Genomic DNA, 15976 nt, shown 5'->3' with positions numbered 1-15976 from the left:
ATTAAATAAATAAATATTAAATGATGTTTCCTTCACCATTACAATCTGCACCAATCACGACTCTCTCTCTCTCTCTCTGTCTGGGATGCTCAGAACTCCTTCGTCCATCTCCTTCCAGAATTCCAGAGCCCCATCACTCGATCTGATACTCTTTTCACCTCCAAAGACATTCGTAGCTAACTCTTCCTTTAAAATAACCCCAACTCAATTTATCTTCCCATCTACACCATGGTAAAATAGTTTAATTTTGAGTGTCTCTGATGCAAATGGACATTTACAAAGAAAATTGAGCTGTGAAAGCCATTTGGACTGCTGGTGACTTCGACTATGGGGACCCTATACACCCCCTTTAACCGGTCCTGTTCAGCTGCATAGCCGTGCAGAAGAGTGGCTCTTTATCCCTTTTGTGCAGGAACAGTTTCGCTGTGCCCCAGAGGAGTTTGAAATACTCCCTCCCTCTGCTCATTTTTGAATCATTCTGATGTTTATTGAGGTGCTCCACTTCCTCCCACATTCCAAAAACAATGCACATGAAACATTCATATGCCTGAAAAGACCAGATATAATTTTTTTTTATCACGTAATGCAAACGTAATCAAGTTACATTAAACAGGTAATTAGTAACTGTGTTGGAATATATTTTAAAACCCTCAACCCTATTTATACAATTCTCTCGTGGCCCCTCACAAAAAACACTTAAGTGCTCAATAACCATGTGATCATGATTGAAAAAGTAATTTATGTAATGTTACACTGTTACTCGCATTACTGGTAGAGATACAAATTACATTATATAGACAAATTAACAAAAGCCACTTGATTGAATGGCAAATATTTTTAATACACCTGGAGAGTTGCAGTTACTCCGCATGAGCCATCAACCTGGAACTGAAGGAGAGGGGGGGGGGAAGAAAAAAGAAAAAAACAGTTTACCACCCACACAAAAGGAGGTATTGAGCTGAGATTTTGCAAGTGTTACAGTGGGAGATTTTGTGAGTGATGAAAAATAGGGGAAAGTGTATGCTACAAGCTCAATTACCTCAACAAATGCAGAAAAATAGAACGTAGTTCTCTGCCTGCTCGCTTCCGTTTACACGCCGCTTCATCCATTCCATGGGTTCCGATAGCATCTGCATCTTGCGCTGCCACTGCTTCCTCATAACTTAAAGTTTGGGAGCCATCAGCATTTTTGGACAGCTGAATTTTAGAGTGGCGTATTGGCTGTGCATCATTGACTCGCTCTTGGCGTTTCCCAATTTGGTTGTCACGCCACAGTTTATTTTGCACCTCCGTGCGCAGGGGCCTACCCAGGGCCAAGTTTGCACTTTGACCTTCGATATCGTCAAGGCTCGTCGTCTGCCGCTCCACGCTGGGACTTTGGAGCTCGTTCAATGGGCTGTCGCTTGCAGTATCGCCTTGTTCCTTCCGTGCAGGCAGCACCAGCGTCTGGCCGGAGATCGGGTCCCGCCTCACAACCGCAACAGCGCCTGGTGGAGACGGCCACTGGAATTCCGTATACTCACTTGGAACTGAAGTGTCAATCACAGGCTCTTCCTCTGGTGCGGCAGCATCTGACTGCATGGAATCCAAGACTGGTTCTGGGATAGAAGGCGCTGATCTTTTCACTATGAATAACGGACCAGTGCTGACAACTGCCTTCGCATCTGTAGTGACAAGATTGATTCAGTATGACTTTCGATGCGGTTCTGTTGAGTTTAATTAGATAAACAACAGACCCAGAGGATGGTGCTTGACGGACAGGCCTTTACACTTTGAGCTACAGCAACGGCACACCTCCACATTGCCACTTAGCTCCTCCCATCTGAAATACAACCAGAATTGTGCACATGGGGGAGGGGACTATCATCATCATCATTGACTCAAATATAGATTAACAGGCAGTTATTTGTATGGAGTTCTAACAGAATTGTTACTTCCACGTTACACTGGAAATTGACAACTGTCCCACATTAGTAATTTATCTTCCTTTTACTGCTCATTTGCCGTCGTTAATGCAGTTGGAGGCGGAACTAATTTCAGCTACCTAGTGGAACCAGTCTGTAAAAAAATGAATAAAGCAGCAAATAACAGCTGTGCCGTGTCACTTAGAACATAGGCGACTACTGTGATCCAGTCATTTAGCAAATACCTTGAATTGACCAAGTCAAAGTTGCAGGATTTGGAGGCACTTGTTATCCCAATGTCTGAGATGAGCACACTACAGTGGATATACATCTTCAAGAGGAGGAGGGGGGAGTAAGATCACTGGGTCACTCATTAAACAATAGAAACTTTGGAATGTTTTTATACAACTCACCTCTGAAATTAAATCAGTAGAATTGAGCGCAAACTTCACTTCTGAATACTCAGAGTCAAGAAATGTAATGACCATATAAGGAGAACCAGATGTGGCTGCACACCTGCAAGGAGCAATAGCATCAATTCTGTACAAATTATTACTAGAATGGGCCCCACATGGTACGAAAAATAAAAACCAAAAAACAGTTAAGTGTGTGCTCACCCTTTATTCATTATGATTGCGTGCCGGGGTTTAGCGTGAGACTCCGGAGATGAAGAGACAAAGCAGGACTGGATAAAGAGTTGCTGATGAGGACCGATTTGTGCAGACACCTGAACATTGATGATTTGGCCTCGCATATAGATCTTCGACTCTGCTGCACTGGTCCACGAGGCTGCACGACAAACATTTTGCGCTGCAGCGTTCAACACAAATGACAATTATCAGCTGTACTACGTACTCACCATCCATTGCTTGTATGCTCAATTGTCTGCTTTTATCAGCAAGTGTTTGATCAGGCAAGTTCGGTTCTTTTGACCTGGAAGACATACATTTATGCCAGTAAGCAGATTTCTCCCCCCCCCCCCCCCCCCCTTATACATTTGCTGGCCTTCCACTGCTCCCCGATCTTTATATTTAAGAGAATTCCCACATTTATAACAAATAAAAAAAGCTCAGATCCACAATTGATAGTGGATGACTGAGAAATCATATCACAAAAAGAAATAAAATGTTCCTTACATTGTGTCCCATCCAAAGCCGTAGAAAAATAAACAGGAGAGGGCGCCATATAGTTACCCAGTTTAACATAACGTCACTGCAAGACAATGCAATTTTCTATTTCCAAAATTTACCATATGCAAGAGATATTTTCCACATAAACTGTAGATTACCATGGCCAGTTAACTAAAAAAAATAACACTTTAAACCAAAGGGGGGCGGGGCATAAATTGGCAAGCACCCACCCACGTTTATTGTTTTAAAAAAAAAAAAAAAAAAAAAATATATATATATATATATATATATATATATATATACACACATTCATTATTCAGCTCTTTCAACGTTAGCTTTTGTTTGATTAATATAGAGTTGACCTCCCACAGGCTCTTTTGCAGGCTTTCGGGAAACTACGCATCCGCATGGCCTCTTCAGGATAAGTTGAACGGCCTACAGCCGCACAACCGTTGTCCATAATAGCACAATGTCCATTTAGAAAGGCCAAAAAGTGTCTGAGGCTAATGCAAGACAATGAAGGGAATAGAAACAACATGGCATCCATAAACCATGAGATGTGGATTTAACCAGTGCGGAGCAGTGCCATGAGTTCAGTGTCCAGACTATTTTCCACGGCTTTGGTCCCAAAAAAAAAATCTATTCACACAATTCATTTTCGAGAGGGCTTCAACTCTTTATGGGCGCAGGTGAGTTGGAGCCTGTCCCAGCTGACTTTGGTCAAGTGGCTGGGTAGGCTACACCCTGGAGTGGTCGCCAGGGCACATAGGCAAACAACCAAATTGAAAGAAAAACCCTTCAACTTAATTTCCTGTGCTCATGTCGTCTAACGTATATTTCAGAAAATCTTTTACATTTTCCTTTCAGGATTAAGAACAATTACAGACCTGTATTGTCGTCATTCATACAATTGTTACACACACACACACACACTACCTATTTGGAATGCAGGAGACATGCACAGCAGAAGGCGTGAGCCTCATGTTGAAGACTTTGCCGGGACTGAAATGGAGAGAATTGGAGAACACATCCAGGCCCTTCTCCACCTGTTAGACAACATTAATTAGAACCTCATTTAAAGGAAGAAATTCAGTCACTCCGGTCAACTCACTTTATGACTTGTTCCACACTGATCAGTTCCATATGTGAACATCAGTTGGCTTGGTAGCTCACTGTTGCTGTAGCAGCCATCACCCAACCGGATGTCCTCTCGGCTGAAGGTGGCATCACCCGTTCTCTTGTCCACAAGTAGCGTGAGTTCACGTTCATCGCAGTAAACCTGCACAGCGGGAACCTTCATGACAGAAGAGAGCTTAGCGAATATGCCAAATTCAGGTGTTCGTGCTCTCCAGGGGTTGAAGATGGTATTGAACCAGACGAAATCATCGCTCATTTCATACAGAAGAGGAAGGCTGTTTTGGAAAAAGACAGCTTCTGAGACATGAACCAGCAACAGATGACCTACAAATGCATGCAAAATGACCTCAAGTCCACCCATTGCTGAGCTCAAAGTGGACCAACGAGCCCATGTGCCTCTTAATAAGTGAGGTGACAGCTGCTGCCATTCAAACTAATGGTAGGCAGTAGTGATGCATTCAAGATTACAATTCGTTGGACGTTACGCAACGTGTGCCTGTGGACGGCATTTTGCAGTAATAATTGAATATTACATTATACGGATAGTGGTATTTACGTATGTTGTTAATTGAAACTTGTTTTTGCATTTAAAAAAACATGCAAGCCATGGCTGATGGCATTGCAAATACTAAACTGAAAGTGTTTATTTTGCATATTCCTTTATTTTGCAAATACTTACTCTCTTTTATTTTGCAAATACTAAACTGAATGGTTTAGTAAGCATGCGACATCTTTTTGGTTACTATGAAAATACTTTTTCCCATTTTATTTTGAACTGAACATTTATAATAGCATGTGGTTGACGCACGAGACTGAACATAATATAGTTTTGATGAATGAACACACAGTCGGTCATGTCGATTCCTTTGTTTTAATCAAAAGATTTAGCAAACATATCCTGTCGAGTTCGAGACGAGCCGCTTTCTATATTAGTTTCTTCATTTGACACGAATGCATTGACATTGTTATCTTCAAGTTTCAGTCTTCTTCAGGCTCCTCCTCACCTTCTCCTTCATCCTCAGCAGTGGCGTCCTGGTACTGCTGGTACTCAGAGACCAAATCATTCATGTTGCTCTCAGCCTCAGTGAACTCCATCTCATCCATGCCTTCACCTGTGTACCAGTGCAGGAAGGCCTTACGACGCAGCATGGCTGTGAACTGCTCAGAGATGCGCTTGAACATCTCTTGGATGGCCGTGGTGTTGCCAATGAAGGTGACGGCCATCTTGAGGCCACGGGGCGGAATGTCGCAGACGGCGGTCTTGACGTTGTTGGGGATCCATTCGACAAAGTAGCTGCTGTTCTTGTTCTGGACATTGAGCATCTGCTCGTCCACTTCCTTCATGGACATCCGGCCACGGAACACGGTGGCAACTGTGAGGTAACGGCCTTGACGCGGGTCACACGCGGCCATCATATTCTTGGCATCGAACGCTTGCTGGGTGAGCTCAGGGACCGTGAGCGCTCGGTACTGTTGGCTCCCCCTGCTGGTCAAGGGAGCGAAGCCGGGCATGAAGAAGTGCAAACGAGGGAAAGGCACCATGTTGACAGCCAGTTTACGGAGGTCAGCGTTGAGCTGGCCAGGGAAGCGTAGGCAGGTAGTGACTCCACTCATGGTGGAGGACACGAGGTGGTTCAGGTCTCCGTAAGTGGGCGTGGTCAATTTGAGTGTGCGGAAGCAGATGTCGTACAGAGCCTCGTTGTCAATGCAGTAGGTTTCATCTGTGTTCTCAACAAGCTGGTGAATGGAGAGAGTGGCGTTGTAGGGCTCGACCACGGTATCTGACACCTGAGGACAAAAACACACAAGCCAAGCATTGGGCATAGTTAGCCGACACAAATACAAAGTCCATGTGAGACAAAAGGACGGCTTACCTTGGGGGAGGGCACCACGCTAAATGTATTCATGATCCTATCGGGGTATTCTTCACGGATTTTGCTGATGAGTAGGGTTCCCATGCCAGATCCAGTTCCGCCGCCGAGGGCATGCGTAAGCTGGTACCCTTGCAGGCAGTCACAGTTCTCCGACTCTTTGCGTACCACATCCAGGACCGAGTCGACCACCTCAGCTCCCTCAGTGTAGTGACCTTTCGCCCAGTTGTTACCAGCACCGCTCTGACCTACGGAGGAAGGAGTGACACTTGGATGAGTCGATTTAACACTTTTTTTTTTAAACCTAACCTGGGCCACTTTTGTTTTCAGATACATCTGATGTTGCGCAACGACACGCTGTCGTTTTGGACAACATTTTGGGATGTGAAACCCCGCCCGTCACAATACCAGCACTCCTGAAAATGTGATATCTTATGTGAACACAACCTGGTGTCTCGTCCAGTTATAAAGGACAGCACAGAGTAAGCGGCATAGATCATTTAAATCACTCACCAAACACAAAATTGTCAGGTCTGAATATCTGTCCAAAGGGTCCGGATCTCACAGAGTCCATGGTGCCTGGTTCCAAGTCCACAAGAACAGCACGTGGCACATATTTACCTCCTTCAATGAGAAAGAATAACAACGACACGAGAGAGATATAGAAACATTTCTAAGTGAGAAATTCCGTGTGAATGTGTCGTTTTAGCACAATACAGAACCTGTTGCTTCGTTGTAATAAACGTTGATCCTGTCCAGCTGCAGATCACTGTCTCCATGGTACGTCCCTGTCGGGTCGACGCCATGCTCGTCGCTGATCACTTCCCAGAACTGCAAAAAAAAACAAACAAAAAACAAATAGGATCACAAGATGACTCCCTTAATAAAAGCACACTAGCAATCTTATCAATACTGTTGGATCCAGAACCTTGTTGCAGTGGACAACCTTCTTGCTCTAGCTAAACGTGGCACCGCTCTTTTAATAACTAGGGGAAAAAAGTGATTTCGATTTCGACTCGCGTGAGTGTAGAAAATGGATGGATGGATGGATGGATGGATGGATGGATATTCTAAAACGAAAATCCATTCCATTCATTTTAAAGTTTTCTTTTGCACTGGCAACTATTTACATGTTGTTTGTTGCAAAGTAGTGCAGCAAAAATACAGATGTTTTCCAAAACATGATGAACAATTGTGATACATAATCACGATAACGACATTGATCAAAATTGTCACTACCATTTCGGCCAAAAATGCTGCATGCAGCCTTACAGAAAACCATACACTGTATGTAGTGCAGTGGTTCTCGTCCAAATTTTACATGAAAAACTCACATTATATGTTGTAATATTATAATATGACAATGTTGTGATGTTATGGGTAAAACAAGCCAAAGTTTACAGGAATAAAGTCAAAATATTATGAGAAAAAAGAAATCATTTATCCAAGACCAAAGACAATACGACAAGAAATATCAAAACAATTCATGAGAAAAACAATATCAAACAAATTTGTTGTATTAGACGAAAAACCTGTTTGATTTATGAGAATAATGTCAAAGTATAATGCAAACAAAATCATTTTATGGCAATAACGTCAAAATGTTATAATTCAATCCGAATGTATTGCACATAAGTGAACAAAAACAAATTGTTTTAAGCATACAACTATTTTTCAAGGGTTTTGGTGGCGGGGGGGAAATGTAGTCTGCTCAAAGCGAAGAAAACAAAATACAATTTCCATCCATATTTTGTGTTCACATGAAAAGAATCCATTCAGCAAGAAACCCCCACTTGATTTGCTGTAGTGAATCTGGCCCCTGTCCCTTAGTTTGACCCCTTTGGTTTAAGAGGTGTGTGTAAGAAAAAAACCCAAATCTTCGTTTGCGTATTCTCCCAAACGGCCCTGGATAAGCTCCAAATAAAGATGTCATTTACCTTGGCACCAATCTGGTTACCACACTGGCCAGCCTGGATGTGAACGATTTCTCTCATTGTCGAGACAAATAAATACGACGGCAGTCAGCTCGATTGAAACGGAGGGAGGTCGAGTTCTTTCTTGCGGTCTTCTTGCAGTCAGCCGCTCTTGACTCCTGCACCCCCAGCAGAGCCGCTCGGCTCTGTCACAGAGGTGCACGCGCACGTATGAACGTGCGCGCAGGTGACGCCTGCACGTCGACTGTTTTAATTGCCGATTGTAAGAAGGCACTTCGGCGAATTAAAGCTGTCGATGACAACATGTTTTTCTCGCGAATAATGAAGACGGAGACTCACACAACACAACTTCACAAATTAGTCATCACACGTGAAAAGACGTCACATCATGTCATATGTTTTTTTTAAAAAAAAATAATAACATCAATTAGATCATCACATAAGACATCATGTATTTACATACCGTACATTTAAACAACAATTACATTAGCTGTATAAAATGCAGATAAGAAAGTGTGCGTTTTAACTGCAAGTGCGTTTTCTCCACAGTATCCAATTTTCTTAACTCAATCAATTATGAATACAGTATCGTATATCGTTCCACTCAACGACCACAGCATGGCGCACCTGCACAATCTACATATGATTTGTTTAGTCAACGCATTTTGAATGAAAACATTGGCTGTATTATTATTATTATTTGAACGCTGTATTTAACTTTTGTAACCCAGCAGTCGACCAATTAGCAGCCTACATTATGATTCCTGATTCTGAAACAGTGAGAAACACCCATTGGCCACCGCATTCGCCACATTTGCACAATATACTGAGATGCAAGTCGTGTTCCGGTTGACGGTGAGCTATGAATGGAACAATGCATTTCTCGGTAGTTGGTGTATCGATGCTTCGAATGTTTTGTCCCCGTATGTTACTCAATGTTAATAATAAACAAAACAAAAAAAGAAAACAGTTAAGAACTCTCTTATGTCAGCGCTGATGCATGAGGGGCATGTACGTGCTTTACGCCGTATAAATGAATCACGTTGGCTTGCCATGTCCGGAAAGCGCGTGCTCGTTTTCAAAGCGCGCTCCTGCTCCTAAATTCAACTGCTCAAGTGCGATAAAATACATCCCATTTTTTTAAAAACAAAAAAAGATCTTATCTGCTTTGTAAATATTTAACATTTTTATTTGATATTTTTCCTCCGAGGCTGTGCGATAACAATATGACTTGGGGGAGAAATTGTAGCGCAGAGAGGCGGGGCTCCCGTTCGGGTCCGGAAGTTGGAGAAATCGCAGGTGAGCGACGTCGAGCGAAACAAGTCGCCCACCACAATGCGACTTTTCCAATAAACGCTGTCAGAAATGAGAGCGGCCCACCGTGGATCCTCGCGTGATATCCGAGAAGAGGAGCCCAATCATGGCGAACTGCGGTATGTTGACTCTCTTCCGCGTCTTTGACTTGAAGTCGTGCCGGTGTTAAGGCGTCGTCTTTCCGTTCGTCGTTGCCGCTAGAAGGCGCTTCGGGCCAGCTCGACACTTATAAATGTTGTATACCAAGCAACTACAGCATTATTATCCATATGCCAGATTGTAATCATTCACAGAAATGTACGGCCTTAAAGGAAGAATGATGCCAAATCAAGTACTGTATAATTGCAGTTGGGCAACTCAGTCAAATGCAAGTGTGCTATACTAGAAATGTTTTGTCTGAGGTCTGCTCGCGGTCCGCTTTTCGTTGAGTGCATTACAAACGTGCTGAGGACCTCTGGCCTTCCTGTGTGGCGTTCTCATGTTGTCCGCATGCTTGCGTAGGTTTGGTCCAGGTTTTCCGGTTCCCTCCCACATTCCCGCAACAAGTAGGGAGAGTAGCGGGTTCATTGGAGACTAACTTGTGTAGAGACGGAGGTTGACATACCCTGTCCTGTAGGGTGCTCAAGAGAAAAGGTGAAAAACACAGACCTACTTTATTGACTGATTTAAAGATGCTTCATCTAAAGAGGTCTAATAAAAATGGGATAGTCTTGTTCTGAAGCCAGCCAACACCTCAACATTAACTTTACACTTGTATTAGGGGTTGGATGGTACTTTGTAAAACCAAGTATACGCTCAAGTATACAATATGCCCCAATGGACCGTGTTTTTTTTTTTTTTTTTTTTTTTTTTTGGGGGGGTTTTGTACTCCGGCTATGGACTCATTATGAGTTAAATAAAACTAATCGTGGATTTTATTAGGTTGCTTGCTTCCCCCAAATGATCAGACTGATCAATTTAATTTCTTTTAAATACGGCTACGAGCTGTCAGGATGTTTCGTGTGCAGAAGTCTGTCCTCTCTATCCTTAATCAAGTGGCCATCCCTTGCTCGTTGCTTGAATTCCACGAAAGGACAAACAAATTCAAGAATATGTTGGGCTGATGTATTTTGCCTCGCTTAAAGATGCGAGTCAAATGTCAGCGATTTTGTAGACCACCAAAGCACGAGTGGGGTCTAGTTAACTCACATTAACAGCTACGGATTAGTTTTAGCATTATTGTGCAGCTCTCTCGTCAAAATCAAAACTCTGCACTCTATTGATCAAACAACCGAATAACGTCGCTGATCTAAATATTTAATATAACATATATGAATATACTTTTAACCATTTAGGCCCCTCCTCTGGGGTGACGTATGCATTAACGTATGAATTTCCGGTTTGGGGACGCATGTGTCCGTCCTGTGTGTGGCCGTTTATTATTTTCTCTCTAGACACGTATTCATTTTCTTACTAATGTGCTGCTCATAATCGTAATAATGTTCATGCTGTTTCCAAACTTGCACGTAAAAAGGTGACTTAAAACACTGAAGTTTGGGCATTCATTATTACAAGTATATAAATCACTGGTGTCCCTCAAACAATGTCATATAGCAAATGGAATTGAGAGTTTTTCTGTCGCTGAAATAGTTGAGTGAACGGGGCTGTTATTGGCAACAGCCTCTCAAATATCTTTGGATATCTTGACAAGATTGAACAATGGCCCCTTTATCATCATGAAAACATGTTTCTTTCACCCTGTCCCGTCCGTCTTTGTATTCTACCGAGACAATCTTGACAAAAATCTGCTGCCATCGAAGAGGATGAAAATGAAACGAGGGTGGACATTTCATCAGGATAATGATGTAAAACATACTGCCAAAGAAACTCTCAATTGGTTTCAAAGAACACAAATAAATCTGCTAGAATGGCCCAGCCAATCACCCCTGACTTGGATCCAATCACAAATCTATGGAAAGAACTGAAACTCAAGGTGCATAAAAAAAGAAAAGCCCACGGAACCTTCAAGATTCGAAGACTGCTTGTGTGGACGACAGGAGGTGTCTTGAACCTGTCATTGCAAAAAAAAAAGGCTTTTGTACAAAGTATTAAGTAAATACCAGTTGGCGTGTTCAAACCTTTTTCCCTATGTCATTTCACATTACTACACAGAAGTTAATGTCTGAACTTATTTGTTCTACTTTATTTGTATGTATGGATTACTTGGGTTGTCCACAAAATCTGGTGACATTTTCATGTCAATCGCACCTTTGGAAATACATTTAGTGAGAAAAAAGCAATAACGCCTTTCTAATTAGTTACTACCACCACCGAGGAAGGTTGACATATTTCTGTTTCTGCAGGAGTGTGCTGTGCCAACCTCAAAGACAACAAAACCCTGATGAAGATGGGCCTGGCGCTGGTGCTGGTGGGCCATGTCAATTTTCTGCTTGGAGCTCTGGTGCATGGTGCAGTGCTCAGGCACATCAGCGTGCACACCGAGGCCCGTATCATGGTGTACGCCATCACTAACGTCATTGCCATTGTGGCAGGCTTGATGGTAAGAGTCCCTTATACACACATGAAGGCACGACTGCATGTATAGCAGCTAAATGCATGCTAGGAATGACATTCGTGCTTTATTTTTAATGATTTTAATTTGAATTCATGGATGTACACCCACATGCGTGGTAGGTTGATTGAAGACTCTAAATTGCCCGTAGGTGTGAATGTGAATGGTTGTTTGTTCATATGTACCCTGCGATTGGCTGGCGACCAGTTCAAGGTGTACCCCGCCTCTCCGCCGAAGATAGCTGGGATAGGCTCCAGCACGCCCGCGACCTTATTGAGGATAAGCAGTACTGAAAATGGATGGATGGATGGATCTACACCCCCAATTAACACATTCACTGCCATTGACGGCTTTCGAAGTCAAATATCCATGTTAACTGGGAAAGCTGGCAGTGAATGAGTTACAAGTATTGGAACTGTGTGGGAACATTTAGGTTTGACAGATTAAAGTGTCAGCTTTCTTTATTTCCAGGTATTTACATCTGGATCTGATACACAGTTTAAAACCCACTCATTTTTTTGCACAAGCAAAAGTATTGTAACTTTTGTGTTTTGTTTTCAGGTGTGTCACATTACATCTTTTACTCAAACAACAAATTGCTTTGAATGGCTTATCTCAATTTCAGAGTTGGTGAAATTTCTAATTATAATTGGTAAAAACAAGCAAATGTGAAGCTGACATAGAAAATCCGAACCATTTGACAAATACAGTATTGAGAGCCAGTCCAACCTTATGGGATGCCTGAGGAAATCCAGAGACGAGTCTGAAAAAGTCTGGGCAAAGACGATTCATGATCTGATGACACAAAAAAAAACCTTGATGAAATGCACCACCCAAAAAAATGTCATTAACTAGGCCATGCCCCCTTCAGGGCATACAGCTCACGTGCACAGGTTTTGTTTTTCTGGCTTGATATAATCCTTGTCATTTATCATGTTTTATACAATACAGTGCATTTTTTCAATAAAAAAATGTAACAAAAAAATTGCAGTGGATTTTGGGGGCTAGAATGGGGAATATTCATCTCATGTAATGCACTAGTGAATTTAGTTACGAGCTTGGTCACAGAACAAATTCAATTCAGTCGAGGTACCACTGTATCTACCTGTGATCCCAAGCCTACAGGCTGAGGCTTGCCAGTCTTTTTCTGGGACAGGCAACACATGACGGCAGCGGCAAAATTAACAATGGCGTTTACATAAGCATTTTTTTCCCCCTGCCAATTTCAAAAAAGATGCATTCAAAATTCAGCGATCCTTTAACATCCAGCAAGACAATGACCCAAACCAAGGAATTCATCACGGGAAAGATTTTAGAACGTCAAAGACAATTTCTATTCCTAAACCCTGTCGTGTATTTGACCTAGTATAGAAGACACTGAAAGGAGTAACCCAAAAACAAACAACAGCTGAAAGAGGCTGTGGTGATTTAAGTCTGTTCCAATACGTTTGCCCACCTTCGTTAATTGTTTTGTAATGACATCTTTGCAGTTGTTTAGCAGATCCAGATGTATGCTATGTATCTTCAATTAAAACCTGACATGTTGTTCTTTTGTGTTATTTTCATATTTTGATGTTAAACCAATATGTCTTAGTCTACAGCAAAAAGAAAGGAAGTGGCATTACATTACTTTGGAGGAGAGGAAACTGGGCATGCTTCATTTGTCATACAGGCTAACCATTATTTTGGGTGGATTTAAAGCAGTTTGTCCTGATGAATAAAAAAAAGAAAGTAAATACAAATTTATTGGTCAAATGTCTCTTCTGCTCCTCAGGGAATTATTGGTGGAATAATTGCAATTGTCTTGTCCAAAAACAAGAAAAGCAGGATTTTGGTAAGAAATGTTTGCTTTTCTTTTGCCAAATCTTTAAATCTGTTATTTGCATGCTTCAGTTATAACTTTCTCTTTTCTTACAGTGAGTGTGAAATAAAAGACTGCTAAGAGTGGAAGTACACAATTCATTTCAATTGGACCTCCAAAGCCAAACACAACCCATTCCAGTATGATGGTCAATCTCTGAAAACATCCCCCCCCCCCCCCCCCTAACAAATATTGTAAATTAAAATTAACCAGTAAAGTCAGTTCCATTGTAAAAGTGTCTCTATCATAAAACAGGCAATGTTGTATCATTTAAAAATCCTTAATTGTCATACAAGTGTAAAACTTAGCGGTAGTTAAACACTGTATAAGAAATGTAATATGTAGCCACCCATTGATGATGCAGTAATTCCAGTCAGGAAGGTACAGTACATGACAGATGTACTGTAAAACTGGAGAAACAAGAAATTATGTACAGCGCTCATCATTCAAGTTGATGTTGCTTGGTGAATGTGCAGAGGGAGATTACCGCGTGTGCCTCAGAGGTGAATCTCTTCAAAATGACGTGAAGAAGAGCACATTTGTGGGTTTGTGCCCCACCATTTTGTGTATGAATGCACCACTACCGCATGCCTGTCATGGAATAAAAAAAAAAAAAAAGTCATCTGCATTGCGGCTATTTAATTTTGAAGACTGCCTGATATTGTTCTTCTTCTGTGATGTCACTGCAGAAATGGGTCCTGCTGGTGTTCAGCTTCCTAGCAGGTCTCTTGGCCGTCGCCTCCACTTTGGGCCTGCTAACTTCCATGATCACTGCCATTATTCACAAAGGACGAAGCCTGATGACACACTGCACTCTCCTCACACATGTTGTTGGATCGTCCAGTGTCACCTATGAATGCCCCTTTGACCCCACTCGCATCTATGTGAGGACATAACATTAGAAGTTGCAAATTGTGTTTGCCGAAGTCATATACCATCTTCTTTTTCTCAATCAGAGCACCACAATCGTTCTGTGGGTGCCACTAATCTTGATGTCCGTGGTGGAAATTGTGTTTTCCTTCCGCTGCTTCGCTGCCTGTACGTCATTCCTGTACCTCGGTCCATGCAGGCAGAGGCCGACAATAGCAAAGAGGGTAAACTGTTCTTATCTTTGGCTATTGATGCAGGCATTCCAGATTTCATTTCGAAATACTTAAACATAGGTTGAGCTCGCGCTTCTCATTTACTTACACTTTTAAGACCGGTGTTAGAAGGGCTATTCAAACAAATGGAACGTATGGGTAAAAATGTTCATCTCAAAACTTTCACTTTAGACAACTATACTCGTTTTTACAATATACTTTCTTTTAATCCCACGTTCATTGGTTCTCTCAATGTCTGCATTTTATACAAATATGAAATGTGTATAATTTCTGCAGAACCGTCAAGTCAGTAGTCTTCCCATGATTCTGAAGCCAACTAAGCCAGACTGAGACTATTTGAAGGCTGAGGAAAACCTCTGCAGGTGTTTTGCGTTAATTAGCTGACCAGATTGGGACACAGGGAGCCTACGGTGTTGGAACTTTGTCAAGATATTCGACATTTGTCAAATACTGGATTTTGTCTTTCTGCCACAATCATCAAGATTGAAACAAATAAAAGGCCTGAAATGATTTCACTTTGTGAACTAATATAACATGTTTCACTTTTTGAAACTAATTTAAATGAACTTTCCCTTGATATTCAAATTTTCTGGCTCATACCTGTAAATTGTTTACAATTCATTCCAACCTGAGCCAGATGAGGCATTTAACACGTTAATAGTACACATCTCATCTATCAGACAAGGGTGTACCTTACTGCGCTTGTATCGGAGAATCTTAACACATTTTGTTACCAATTCAGTCATTCACTCACTGATTTCCAAGGTAACACGTTCAGGTCTTGGAAGATGATTGCACCGGTCAGGTGTTCTTGTCCTGAGTGCTTCACAAAAGCTGTATTGTTTCAGGTCCGCATGCAGAGGGCTGTTGAAATCCCCCAATCGCCTCCATCCGAGCAGCTGAGCGAGCTTGATACCGAGGCTGTGGAGCGAGATGTGCTGCTGGACAGCGGTGGTGCTGCAGCAGAGCAGAGCCACTGGCTCTGAGCACACCAAACCCGATAAGAAGAGCTTGAAACTACACGAGCCCTAACATTTTGAGTGATACAGACATTTGTCTTGAATATTTTTACTACATAAAGCTTTTTTTTTTTTTTTTTTTACTTGTTAAAACACTGCCATTTTATGTAATTACCATATTATTAAAAATGTTAATAGAAGGTGGTCAGCTT

At 41.9% G+C, this 15976-nt stretch overlaps 3 protein-coding genes across 5 annotated transcripts; 1 reads left to right on the top strand and 2 right to left on the bottom strand.

Moving 5' to 3' along the window:
- Nucleotides 1-820: 820 nt before the first annotated feature.
- On the bottom strand, nt 821-4573 carry zpcx (zona pellucida protein C). 2 transcript variants are annotated; one of them, XM_061795979.1, is made up of 9 exons: nt 4146-4573; nt 3971-4080; nt 2764-2837; nt 2522-2693; nt 2318-2444; nt 2150-2235; nt 1737-1822; nt 1040-1664; nt 821-888 (listed from the first exon to the last, which is right to left on the bottom strand). In XM_061795979.1, exons 1-9 carry the CDS (start codon nt 4530-4532, stop codon nt 861-863), a joined length of 1695 nt encoding a protein of 564 aa, XP_061651963.1. In that variant the 5' UTR covers nt 4533-4573; the 3' UTR covers nt 821-860. The 2 variants fall into 2 exon arrangements, with proteins under 2 accessions (XP_061651963.1, XP_061651964.1); XM_061795980.1 differs by having other exon boundaries at nt 2318-2420; nt 4146-4572.
- Nucleotides 4574-5034: 461 nt separating this feature from the next.
- Nucleotides 5035-8250, bottom strand: LOC133487498 (tubulin beta-4B chain-like). Its single transcript, XM_061794149.1, has 5 exons — nt 7980-8250; nt 6765-6873; nt 6556-6666; nt 6046-6290; nt 5035-5959 (listed from the first exon to the last, which is right to left on the bottom strand). Exons 1-5 carry the CDS (start codon nt 8034-8036, stop codon nt 5150-5152), a joined length of 1332 nt encoding a protein of 443 aa, XP_061650133.1. The 5' UTR covers nt 8037-8250; the 3' UTR covers nt 5035-5149.
- Nucleotides 8251-9230: 980 nt separating this feature from the next.
- Nucleotides 9231-15964, top strand: tmem54a (transmembrane protein 54a). 2 transcript variants are annotated; one of them, XM_061794150.1, is made up of 6 exons: nt 9233-9409; nt 11633-11829; nt 13616-13675; nt 14392-14586; nt 14659-14796; nt 15654-15964. In XM_061794150.1, exons 1-6 carry the CDS (start codon nt 9397-9399, stop codon nt 15789-15791), a joined length of 741 nt encoding a protein of 246 aa, XP_061650134.1. In that variant the 5' UTR covers nt 9233-9396; the 3' UTR covers nt 15792-15964. The 2 variants fall into 2 exon arrangements, with proteins under 2 accessions (XP_061650135.1, XP_061650134.1); XM_061794151.1 differs by lacking the exon at nt 14659-14796 and having other exon boundaries at nt 9231-9409.
- The last annotated feature ends 12 nt before the right edge of the window (nt 15965-15976 follow it).

The sequence above is a fragment of the Phyllopteryx taeniolatus genome, chromosome 13 (genome assembly GCF_024500385.1).
Source record: "Phyllopteryx taeniolatus isolate TA_2022b chromosome 13, UOR_Ptae_1.2, whole genome shotgun sequence".
NCBI classification, from domain to species: Eukaryota; Metazoa; Chordata; class Actinopteri; order Syngnathiformes; family Syngnathidae; genus Phyllopteryx; species Phyllopteryx taeniolatus.
The sequence above is the reverse complement of the archived record's forward strand: the minus strand, read 5'-3'. Positions and strand labels throughout refer to the sequence as shown.

Excerpts from the sequence above, each read along its gene's own strand:
- zpcx (XM_061795979.1), bottom strand. The coding sequence starts at position 4,532 with ATGGGTGGACTTGAGGTCATTTTGCATGCATTTGTAGGTCATCTGTTG. Across the intron at positions 2,694-2,763 it reads GAGCATACAAGCAATGGATG|CCTCGTGGACCAGTGCAGCA; the intron begins GTGAGTACGTAG and ends TTTGTCGTGCAG. Across the intron at positions 2,445-2,521 it reads GCAATCATAATGAATAAAGG|AATTGATGCTATTGCTCCTT; the intron begins GTGAGCACACAC and ends TAATTTGTACAG.
- LOC133487498 (XM_061794149.1), bottom strand. The coding sequence starts at position 8,036 with ATGAGAGAAATCGTTCACATCCAGGCTGGCCAGTGTGGTAACCAGATT. Across the intron at positions 6,291-6,555 it reads ACCTGACAATTTTGTGTTTG|GTCAGAGCGGTGCTGGTAAC; the intron begins GTGAGTGATTTA and ends CTTCCTCCGTAG. Across the intron at positions 5,960-6,045 it reads GCGTGGTGCCCTCCCCCAAG|GTGTCAGATACCGTGGTCGA; the intron begins GTAAGCCGTCCT and ends TTTTGTCCTCAG.
- tmem54a (XM_061794150.1), top strand. Across the intron at positions 13,676-14,391 it reads ACAAGAAAAGCAGGATTTTG|AAATGGGTCCTGCTGGTGTT; the intron begins GTAAGAAATGTT and ends ATGTCACTGCAG. Across the intron at positions 14,797-15,653 it reads GGCCGACAATAGCAAAGAGG|GTCCGCATGCAGAGGGCTGT; the intron begins GTAAACTGTTCT and ends GTATTGTTTCAG.